Source organism: Mesoplodon mirus (assembly GCF_964341445.2).
Source record: "Mesoplodon mirus genome assembly, chromosome: 16".
In the NCBI taxonomy this organism is placed as follows: domain Eukaryota; kingdom Metazoa; phylum Chordata; class Mammalia; order Artiodactyla; family Ziphiidae; genus Mesoplodon; species Mesoplodon mirus.
In genome coordinates this window covers 64,183,074-64,195,385 of record NC_138992.1, presented here as the reverse complement: position 1 = coordinate 64,195,385, position 12,312 = coordinate 64,183,074, and the positions used below count along the sequence as shown (strand labels likewise).

At 40.8% G+C, this 12,312-nt stretch overlaps 1 protein-coding gene across 2 annotated transcripts in view; it reads right to left on the bottom strand.

Moving 5' to 3' along the window:
• Positions 1-2,213: 2,213 nt before the first annotated feature.
• SLCO5A1 (solute carrier organic anion transporter family member 5A1) overlaps positions 2,214-12,312 on the bottom strand; it is a 122,111-nt gene continuing 112,012 nt past the window's right edge. For both annotated transcript variants that reach the window (XM_082601337.1, XM_082601338.1), the window contains 4 exons: positions 11,831-11,990; positions 9,240-9,481; positions 7,135-7,199; positions 2,214-3,794 (listed from right to left, as the gene is read on the bottom strand). In XM_082601337.1, the coding sequence (XP_082457463.1) occupies positions 3,337-3,794; positions 7,135-7,199; positions 9,240-9,481; positions 11,831-11,990 (925 nt within the window). In that variant the 3' untranslated portion in view covers positions 2,214-3,336. The remainder of the gene's footprint in view (positions 3,795-7,134; positions 7,200-9,239; positions 9,482-11,830; positions 11,991-12,312) is intronic.

The following is a 12,312-nucleotide window of genomic DNA, read 5'->3' as shown; positions in this document are numbered from 1 at the left end:
CCGCTGAGCCTGCGCGTCCGGAGCCTGTGCTCCGCAACAGGAGAGGCCACGACAGTGAGAGGTCCGCGTACCACACACACACACACAAAAGTCAAATAACACATTAATCTATAGAGTTTTTAAAAGAAAAAGGTGACCTTTCCAAAAAATAAGTAATTAGAAGCCTAAGCTAACGGAGAGTGGCAATTAAACATTTAACAGGAGTGGTGACTCTAAAGTAACACAACCAATTTATTATCAAGCATATAAGGACCTAATATATATGTACAATTAAATGGTGTCATCTATCAAGTCACTTCTTTTGACTTCAGTTGACTATGTAATAGTCACTTCAGTTGACTATGTAATAGTCCAATGATGCCACCAGAACCCAAAGCATTTTGGGGACAACTCTTATTTGGTACATATTCCAAAATGTCAGTCCCCCAAGACTTTTACTACTTATTCTACATTCACCAACAACACAGTAATGATATACCTGCTATTTATAAGTACCAGATACTTGAGGAAGTACAATATTAACATGGTGGTGTACAGTTCAGGCCAATTTCTTTGAATTATGGCCTAATCAACCCAAAGGATTTCATAGATTGGCAGATGGTAATTGGGTAAAATGGTGCCTGATAGGGAAATGGTGCTCAGTCAGTGATGGCTGAACTGGATGACTGTTCATGGTAGAGAAGGGGGAGGGGGTCTCCAATTATACCTGATGAGTCCATCGTTTCAGATCGTAGATTTCTAAGAGTAGTTCCTTTTCAAAATGTGCTACTAAGATGAGAGAAATTCTAAGAGTGTTGGAACACACAATCTTAGCTACAAAAAAAAAAAAGTGCCAATCCCACTAAAATTCTCTCAGTGCAGTTTCTTAACCATCAGAGGAAAATTAAGAAAATACCTATTCCCAATCTACATATCTTTAGCTCCAACACAAAAGGAAACTTTCTCTTCTAAAGGATTAAAGATCTCCCACAAAGGGTAAAGAGGATCACTAAGCTCCCAAAGTAGACATGAAGATAATCAGCAAAATTCTCTGAAGACCTTCAAACTACACCAAGTTGACCAAAGTTTGACAGACACAGTGTAATTACAGGCAACGATGCTTCTTATGAATTAGCCAAACAAGTCTGCGCCAAGGGAAGTCCTTGTCACCTGGGACCACTGACTCCACCCCTTGTAGACATTATTTAGTCTAACAATGAGAACCCTCTCCATAAACTGCATGCAACCAAGAGAACCATTTGACCAATGACATTCCTAGGTAGAGAAGACAACCTTGAACCCAGGAATATTCACACAGCTCCACCTATGCAGCCATGGATGGAGGGAAAAAAGCCAGAATCATGGGTCAGTCTCATCCCTTCTGTGGAAGACTGTAAATCAGCCAAGGAAACCATTTCCCAAATTAGCCTTACAGAAGCATAGGCTCATTGGCAGAAACCATCCACAATCATATTGATATTTGTACATTATTGTCCCTCCTAAGTCTGAGTTGTCATGATTCTTTTTCTGAGCAGCCAGATTCCATGAGTTAACTTGCCATCAGTCCACAGTGCCGTCAGGAGGCCTCTACCTTAAGGACCACATGGAAAACATTCTGTGTGGCATCTAAATCAAAGTGATGTGCTGGGAGATACTGAAAAGGATGATGGATGTTGAACACCAAGGGCATTTAGAAACAGAAAAATCCTCTCTCGGAGTCACTTCAAGAAGGTTACAGTAGAAAGGAATTAAATGGAGGTATAAAATGATTCAGATAAGGTAGGATTCAGTATGACAGACCAGTTTATTATACATAATTTTTAACCATTACTTGGGATCATAACCTAAATCCAGCTCACAGATCTCCCTCCTCCCGTGTTCAAGGTGATCTTCCTGATTAAATGACTCCATTTCAGAGTGACTGCAGCAATTTTCTGCACATAAAAAAGAAAGCTACACATGGGCTAGTGCTTCCAGGTATATAACTAAAATGCTCAGGTGAGACTCAATCTTACGTCTGTGGGATTTCTTTTTCCAACTCTTTTGAGTGTCAAGGTTACAATCCTCAACAACCCTTATGTGGGCCCTTAAAAGCTAAAAGAGGGCTTCCCTGGTGGCGCAGTGGTTGAGAATCTGCCTGCCAATGCAGGGGACATGGGTTCCAGTCCTGGTCTGGGAAGGTCCCACATGCCGCGGAGCAACTAAGCCCGTGCGCCACAACTACTGAGCCTGTGCTCTAGAGCCCGTGAGCCACAACTACTGAACCAGTGTGCCACAACTACTAAAGCCTGTGCGCCTAGAGCCCGTGCTCCTCAACAAGAGAAGCCACCGCAATGAGAAGCCCGCGCACCACAACGAAGAGTAGCCCCTGCTCATTGCCAACTAGAGGAAGCCCACATGCAGCAACGAAGACCCAATGCAGCCAAAGATAAATAAATAAATTTATATTTTAAAAAAAACTCTAAGAATTTCTGCAGCAATTTTCTTTGGATGAGAAAGCCATCAGTTTCTTTCCTTATTCTGCATCTCAAATGACAGTTTCTAGCCATATTGTTTAGCACACGAGTGTTAAAGCCCCTTATGAAAGAATCCTGAAGTTGATATTCAAGCTCTCAGGTTCATGATTCAGCAGCTTCTTTAACTCCTTTACGGTGGGGCAGATAGACTAAAAGAGAATGTGTCTTATGAAACGAAGTTGCTGTTCCCTTTTTCACGCTACACTTATGGTTCCTTTGAAGCATTTGAAAAGTTCTACCTGATTTTTAGCTCTGTTATGGCTTACAATGCTATTAACAGTACTTTAGGGAAAGTTTAGCTTCCTAATTTCAGAACCGTATCTGTTTTAGTCTCTGACACTAAAAGTAACATGCTGCACTTACAGTTTCCCAATCAAATTGCATAGTTGAGGCAAATTCATTTGTGCTTTGTAGCAGGACTCACAGTAGGTGTTCATATCTAAAAACTTTGCTTTGTAAATGCAGAATCATGGTCAAGCTCACCCTTGTTCAGAGTGCATGCTAATGATATGCACCGCCATCACACCTCCCATGATTTTGTTAATCATGCACCCAGCCTTATACCATATTGGAGCATGAGCATCAAAATTAACAACTCAGAAATGGTAACAAATCTATCTAAACTCCTTCCTCTTGGAGAGAAGGGGGGGAAGGCTCAGTCTTGTTGAGGTATCCAGCCCTCAATCAACAGTGGCTGTGTATACTGAGTTTTGTTGGTTTGAGGATTGTATCTCTAGAGGTTAAAAAAAGGAAGAAAGAAAAGAAGGCACGGGTGTTTCTCAAGTCACCATATTCAACTCAACCAACAAAAGTCTTCCATTTTCAAGCTTCAGAAGGGAGGCTACACGGCAGCAGGGCTTTCTTCCAGCCCCTGGTCTGGGGAGGAACTTATTGCTTCTAGGAAGGGCCCCGGATAGGTCTGTGCTGTGCACTGGATCCCTTTTTGCAGACCAGTCTCTTCGTGGAATTCTCTCTGGGTGCTGAAAGCTGGGCAAGATCTAGTCCGGACAGACGTATCGGCACTGTCGGTGTGGCCCACCGTCTCACTCACAGTGCTCAGGGGGAATTCTCTCCACCTCTGCCTCTGTAGTTCTTCCTCCTTGTATTTAATGGAGTACCAGGCCAAAAAAATAAAAATGAAGCCAACAAATTTGAGGCCAGCTGCCAAACCAAAATAGACAAAACGAAATGATGTGACATTGTACTCCCAGCAAGAGCCCTGCACGCCACACTCCTGTTGCCAGAGCATGCAGGTGGTGTCAATAACTGCTCCAAAGTAAATTGGAGTAGGAATGTACGCTAGAGTTGTCGGAAAAAAGAAAAAGAAAAATAGTTAGCACACCTTATAAGAGGAAACAGATCTGTAAATTAACAGGATGCTTGTTTGCTCTAAAAATCAGTTGAAGGGAGTGGTTTTCTCGTGTTACTTGATTTTTTGTAAATATATACCACATCTTGTCATAATATTCTTATCATACACATGTTCACTAAATTGTAAATACTTTAAATCTTGTAGTTTGCAACTCAGTCAGAATGTGTTTTGGTTTTCAGGCATTTTATGATAGTTATTTTATAATTTATTATTATTTATTACAGTTGACATATTATGATATAAGATGTCTAAAAAGCATTAACACATCTTTAGACATAAAAATTTCTATTGATAAAAGTGCAATGAGGGAGGGGAGCTCCCTGGCAATCCAGTGGTTAGGACTCAGTGCTTTCACTGCCGTAGCCCCAGGGTTCAATCCCTGGTGTGGGACCTAAGATCCCACAAGCCTCTCTGCCCAGCCAAGAAAAAAAAAAATGCAGTTAGGGAATCCTTTTAAACTTAAAAAATCAGATTTTGTTATGAAATACACAGCTGGCCATATTAGAACCCTTTATGATCCACAAAAATTCAGTACACTTAGTTCTTGTGGGTTGGGTTCTAGCCTTGGCTGCAGGAAGAGTATAAGGCAAGCACTGTGCCCTGTAAGTCGGAAATCGCATCAAATGGCTCTTGGAGTATGGAAATAAATAAGGCATAATATTCATCTTTACAGCTTATGCAGCACCTGTGATGAGTAGCAGCTTCATTGTTTGGGCTACGATGTAGACATTTCTTTACTCCCATAAGGAAAAATGTCTACCCAGGTAGACCTCCTTCATCACACGCTACTCCCTTTGCTGAAATGTGTCCCTATTCCCAACTTGTTCACCTTGCAAATATCTACTCCCCCTTTAAATTCCTGACTCATTCAGATGCTACCATATTACCATTGCATTTTGTGTACACCTCCATTTTGTCCACTATCACCCAGTATTGAATCTATTTGTAAGTCTGTCACCCATAAGCTCCTCGATGGCAGGGACCATGCCTTTTATTCTTCACATCCCAATGACCTATCAGGACAGCCCATGGATCCTCAATAAGGGTTTATAAAAGGAAGTGATGAATGGAAGGAAAGGAAGAAGAAGAGAGAGAAGGGAGGAAGGGAAGGAGGAGGGGGAGAAGGGAGAGAGGACAGGTGGGCTAATAGCCCAGGAGGCTGCGAGTGGTACATTTTTATCTTTTGGCTGCACCGCACGGCATGTGGGATCTTAATTCCCTGACCAGGGATCGAACCCGAGCCCTCTGCATTGGCAGCATGGAGTCTTAACCACTGGACCGCCGGGGAAGTCCACCAAGTGATACATTTTTAAATACGCTGTATTCATTTAAAAGGAGATATGGTCACTACAACTGAAATGTAACATTATTGGTCTGGGCAAATTAGATGAAGGGGATTAAGAGGTACAAAACTTAAATCATAAATAAGCCACAGGGATGTAATACACAGCATAAGGAATATGGTCAGTAATATTGTTATAATGTTGTATGGGGATAGATGGTCACTGGACTCATCATCATGATCATGTCGTAATGTTTGCAAATGTCAAATTGTTACGGAGTACACTGGAAACTAACATAATATTGTACATCAACTATGTTTCACTTTTTAAAAATTTAACATCACTGAAATACCTGAAACTCTCTTTTTGCTTTGGCACTTGGGGAAATGGAAAGTGGCTGGTTGGCCCAACTATACTTTTTCATAATCAGTGGAACTTAAGGTAAGGTTGAATTAAATAATAAATGCCTGATATGTTTGTTCTCCCTCCACTAATTCCTTATGCTGTGGTGTGCATCTCTTGACTTATTCTGCATCCATATGAAATCACCCAAGCCCCTGGCATCACAGACAGGCCAAGCAAAAAGGAGGAACTACTTTTTTCTTTTCTTATTCAACTACCCCTTTGCTAAACAAATTTCCTTCTTTGAAAATAACTTTTTTGTTTTCAATGAGAAGTATAAGGCAAACTTCTTAACTAAATCAAAGAATGTCAGTAGTTCCTTGAACCAGCATTCTCTGGGAAACGGTGCTTTCAAAGTATTAATGTTACCAAAAAAATAAGCCGCCCAGGGAGTTCTCTGGCGGTCCAGTGGTTAGGACTTGGTGCTTTCACTGTCATGGCGGGGGTTCAATCCCTGGTCGGGGAACTAAGATCCCGAAAGCCATGTGGCACGGCGCCCCCTCCACAATATAAGTAAAATTAAAATCTGATATTTAAAAAAATAATAATAAGCCACCTAATCCAAAGCAACCAGAAGCCTTTGATGCGCACTGACAAGTCCTCACTCTAAGGCAGGGCCATCAAGCACAACATGAGACAAAATGAGAATTTCAGAGAGTATTCGTGTTGTCAAGGGCCAGATGATTTTTAAGTGTTTAAAATGTTTCATCCTTCAAGATTGAACTAAGCAACTTGAATCAAAAAAGTAATTTTTTGTGCTGTGGACAATGATACTGATTACTGGGGAAAATAACAGCTGAAGAAGATGACAGACTGCCACTTAAGAAAGAAAAAATATGCCTGACGATGAGGAAGTCATATAAAAATACACTGAAATCCATCAAGGGAATGGATCACTTCACATGCTGTTTCCCAGTCACTGTCCCAAGACATCACAAGTGATGCAGTGTTTGTAAGAATCAGAAGGCTATTCTTCATGTCCAAATAAACTTTGGGACTTACCCCATTGACATAGCGCTAACAAGCTTCTTTTGTTAATAAGTAAAACCTAGTCCTTATATATGTTTGGAAAACTTCCTTTTTTCTTTTTTTTTTTAGAATTTTTAATTTCTTTTCCTCAGGAAACTTGATCAGTATACTCTTTACCCAGCCCAATAAAATGACTGGAAAGAAGTAAGGAATTGAAGTTTTCACACACAAAAAAAAATGAGCACCAATTCCCATCACTTTCATGTTACAAAGGCACAAAAGGGACAAAAACATCAGGATCATAAGCCCGTAACAATTTCTTGGTTCAAGATTTCTTACTCTACAAAACTCTGGGGAATTTAGCCCAAGTTTATGTTCACAGTGAAAGAGAAACTGATCTAAAGTCAGTTTTGTTTTCTTTCATCAGTGACAGAATTGGTCAGCTTTTAGTCCAAGTCAGGAAATGAGGAAGTTGTGCCTCGCCACTAACCTGTAAAATCCTAGCTACTATGAATGGTGACAAATGACTTGACTTGCCATTTTGAAAGGACAGTGGAAATTTGCCATCTACAAAGAGGAACAAAGAGGCACTCTTGGAAATACAGGAACATACCAAGTGTTCGCAATAAAACAAACTGCATTCCCAGGGCAAAAGGTCTCTCTTCATCTTCTACGGACCTACGAAGAAGGTAAAGAAAGAAATGTTTTAGATAATGGCCTGAAGAAAATGAATGTCAAATCAAGCTTGCTTAGCTGCAGAGCCAGGGACCAAACATGCTGGACCAAAATATTGAATTCGCTAGAATTTACTAACAATAGCAGAACAAGACTGCTTATGGCTAAATCACCGAATAAAGGTCTCCCCAGTGAGACTGCAAAGAAACTCCGATTAACTCTACTTTTTGTGTAAATAATGGTGGAAGGACAAAGGTTCACAGCTGAAGGTATGGAAGGTGAAGGCACAGAAGTGGCTCTAACTGAGTTTTCTGAAGGCACAGAAGTGGCTCTGAGTTTGCAAAATCAATTCTGTTAAAAAAAAAAAAAATATATATATATATAGCATTTTATCCTAATTATTGCATTCTTTCTCTCTGTTTGCCTGCACTTTCCAGAATCGTAGGTGTGTACACTGAACATGACTCCTGTAATTTCTCAAGTATAGAGAAAAAAGGTGTTTTTTAAAAATGGTCCCCAAATGTGTAGGAAACAAGTCAAAAGTTAGAAAAAGAATGAACCCTCCCCAGTCACCTCACATTTTCTTCTTTTCCTAAAACTTATGCTCCAAGTAATTCCCACATGGCAGGAAGATTGGAGTCTACTGATTTTGTAATCAGTAAAGATTAAAGGGCTTCTTTTCTCAAGTTTTGGGTTAGAAACCAACTGGTGATCTGCCATGTTTGAACATTATAAAATGGGCAGCCCTTATCTGGGTCTCTTAACATCTCTTGTAGAATTGAAGTTCAAAGTATTAGATTATTAGTGATTCACATTTTTTCATGACAAAGTACTTTATCCTTTCTATCCCATACACATAGGGTTCTCAGTATATAATGTAAAATTCCCAAGGACCAGCATGTTTGTCATCTTTTCCCCTTATTTCTTTACTTTCTCATAGCAATTTCCCCAGTGTGGAACACATTTTTGTTACTCTGTAAGTATCTGCTGATGGAGGAATTGAGCGAGTAAACCATGGGGACCAATGGGACTTCCGTGTGCTGTTATCTGGCAAGGAATGCATCGGCTAAACATGGTCTAACTCAGCATCCCATAGAAGGGAAGCCAGAATATGCAGAACAAGCATGGGAGCAGCCCAGCTGCCCTGCTAAGAATGACGTCTCAGCAGATGCATCCTACCAGGTGCCCAGCATTGTGGGGTACTGAGAAACCAGGGGGGACATAAAAGGGAGAATAGAGACTGACACCCCTCATTCCCTCATCACCCTGCATCCCAGCCCCCGTAAAGCTGCTGTGGGCGTGCTTTTGTTTCTTCACCACACTGCCTCCTTCCTTCCTTGGTCCACTGCAGTCTTTACTGCAAATACCAAAACTCTGATCCGAATGTGCTGGTGTCAGCATTTTAAATAGGGCTTCCATTAAGGTAACTTTGACATTCTCTCTTAGAAGCCAAAAACCACGAACAGGATATGTAACACAGCAAAGAAAGCACAGCATGAACAACTTAATAAATACGTTTCCAGGTCTGCCCTTTCCTCGATTCAACGTCAAAATTTTATGACAGTGAAATTAATTAAAGCAGCATTTGGAACTGCAAGACCAGCAATGGCACTGATCCTGGAGTATTAAGCATCTACAAGGCTGGAGATAATATTCTTCGCTATGTGCACAATTTAGCAACTTCCCCAAATGACTTGCCGCCTCCTCTAGGGCCAGGTTTCTTGCAGCTACAACGGTCACGGCTTTCAGTTCCTGCACTTGAACCTTTTAGGGTAGAGACTTTCAGTTCCTGCACTTGAACCTTTTAGGGTAGAGACTTCAGGGACCAAAGGCACCCAAAATAAGTTTCCCTGAACTATAGGGAGAGAACGCATCTGAATAAAGAAAGTTCGGAAGTATGAAATGTTACCATCTTCCTCTCCTTTCCTGCACAATCTCACTTTGCTTTCCTCTCTGTTTTACCACATCAGCCCCCAGTCTGGACCAGGAATTCTGGCAACTCTGAGTGTATAACCCACCCTAGACGTTGAGTGCTGTCCTCACCTGAGAGTTACTATGATGGCTGATGGCTGGGCACATGCTGTGATGAAGGTCACTATGAACAGAAAAACTAAGAACGGGATGAGGGTGTTACAGCTCCGTTTACACTTCCCAGACACAGCATAGCCGTTCTCATTGAGATACGTTTTGACAATAACCACGCGGACCTGGCTGCGCTGCCCCACTGTGGGAGGCGTGATCACTTGGCGGCTTTGGACACAGGTGCACTCTGTGTAATTCCGCATCTAAGTGATAACAAAGATGAGTTGGATGCTAAGCAAAATTCAGCATAGGAATAGTCAGACAAAGTTAAAATGCTCTAAAATCACTCTAGCATTTAAACATATGCAGAATATTTCACTGAAAATATCTTCTGGGAGTTCCCTGGTGGCCTAGCAGTTAGGATTCCAGGCTTTCACTGCCATGGCCCGGGTTCAATCCCTGGTTGGGGAAATGAGATCCCACAAGCCTCACAGAGCGACCAAAAAGAAAAAGAAAGAAAAGAAAAGATCTTCCTCGTTTTAACAGTTAGGATCCAAAGAGTGCATCAAACAACATCAAAATCTGCTGGTCAAGATTGTTGAAACCTAAACTTTGATAAGACGCTTTCAACATTCCATTCTATACCATTCACATTCCAGATGCTCATTCGGGGTCATAATCATATGCTGTTTCCATGGCTGTTTAATTCTTGGGCTCTCCAATTAAAGAAGCCCTTCAAAAACAGGAACTAAGCCTTATTTTTATTTGTGCCCACCAGAGTGCCTAGCATAACCCTGAACACAGTGTAGGACCTAAAGTAAATATCTGTTCAATAAATACAGAGAATTCATAACGCAGCCGTGATGACCTCAGCGTCCATAATAGTGAACATATCATTGGCTGTTTCATTTGAAACCAGCTAATGCAAGGGATTAAAAACGTGTTTCAAACAAAACAGCTAATTAACCTTTCCTGCCTATTATGCTGCTGAATGGACATCAGATGAATTCACTGTCATTGTGACCTCTTGACCACCTAGAGAAGCAGGAGGAACAAGTACAAAGATGGGCCACTGTTTGGCTGCCTGTGCTCCAAGGACTGTGGGCCTCTTTGTAAGATGATGGCTGACCCGGGGATGTGATCACCAAGGAGCCCATGTTTTCCCCACTCCCCTGAAGAGAGTTTTGAAGCCTCAGGTTATTGTTTATCTTGGCAAATGACCAGATGTCTGGACCAGAGTAAGGTCCAGAAAGCCTGATGTTATCTCCTTCCATCCCCTTCTTTTTGCACTCCCAGGAAAGATAGTCCAGAAATGAAACTAGATTCCATAAAATAGGACATGTGGTCATCTGTGTGCATGACCTCCTTAGGCATACTTACGTCCACACTTATTGCCAAGGGTAAGGTTGGTCAAAGTTGCTATCGATTTTTAATTATGCGATGCTTTTGGTTTTCTTTATCAATTGAGTTTTTAGTGTGTTGTTTGGTTAACCCTACAATGTGTAGCAAGACATCTTTGCATATTTCTGATTTATCCTTTCCAATAACTAGACTAGAAGACAAGTTGTATACATGGCTGCTTAAACAGGAATAATCCATGCCTCTGTTGTTAGAAAAGTATGTATCAATTTTTCAAATTGTGATAAGACACACTTCACGCTTATGTGCTACTTATACGCTTGTGTTGTCAATTTTCAGCATGATATCAAGTGAATGTAAGAAAGTTATTTTTAAAGTTAAAAAAAAATGAGCACGCTGTACCAGAGGACTCACTCACTCCCAGGGAAGAACTCAGCCACTGAGAAGAATAGATCTCATTGTCCCTTTCAATTCAGTCACACGCTGGAGCTCACCAATTACATAACAGGGGGCCAGCAAAAGGAATCTCAATTTATCACTATAGTTTAAAACTCAGAAATCAAATATGACATCCCCAAAACAGGCAGTCAACAGTATAATCCCATATCGCCTGCACAGAACAAGCAAATGCACTTTAACCTTTTAATGAAAGCAGCCTCCTACAATCTGTTCTTATGCAAAGAATGAAACAAGGCTCAATAAAGAACTGAGTAGAATATGAAAACCTTCTCCCACAGTGTTACAGACTATTTATAATTCACGGGGAAGGGAATTCTCAAAATAGCCTATTCTTGAACTGACAGAAATATCTTTACTCTGAAAGTTTAAAAAAAAAGTCTGAACTGATAGTCTATGAAAAATGGCCATTGCCCATCTACAGGCTCTGATCAGGGGAGGTGCTCTCCTATTCTCTTCTATCAGCACCAAATGTGGTCGTCTTGACCTTCAAGTCCATCACAAGGGCCCTGTCAGGGTAACAAAGGAGAAAGCTAGCACTCAACCTTATAAAATTTCACTGGGTTGGCACAGAATGTAAGCAGGGGAGTGCTGATGTGGAATCAGATCACTATACACAAATGCTCCAATCATCCCTGGAAAAAAAAATGATATAGTATTGCATAATTTTCTTTCCTCTGGGTGCTTGACAGAAGGTATTTTATAGATTATTTGAAGTTTCTTGAAAAGGGAGACTGAAGCCTTATGTTTGCATATGAAATCTAACAACAGTACAGGAACTTGTGAAATATACTCACCCCAGTGCTCATGTTACCACTATTAACACAGCCAGCCAGACAAGGGTTAAAGTATGTAATTCCATCCGATCCACACACTGGCTCATACTCATGTATTTTACAACCACAATTCACATTGCAGCTTCCTGTCAGATTCCTATGAGGCATGGTCAGAGAAGGTCTAAGAGAAAAAAGTAGATCATGAGCAACATTGCTAAAATAAAACTCATAGGACAGTTCTTGATGTTCAGTCGTGTGTCCGTTTTAGAGGAGATATTCCCATGAAATCAAAGCCATGGTACCTTGACGTAGCACCCTAGGTAATTATTTTTATGACTTTAAAACAAAACATAAAGAAAAATGTTTCAATTTTCTGGTCCTACAGATTCAGTTATGACGTTCATATCAAATTATTTATCATATCTTGATTCTATCTTCCATCTTGGTGATATGGATCTGAGCTCAGAAGTTCTAACCTTCATATAACTAAACTACTCACTTAC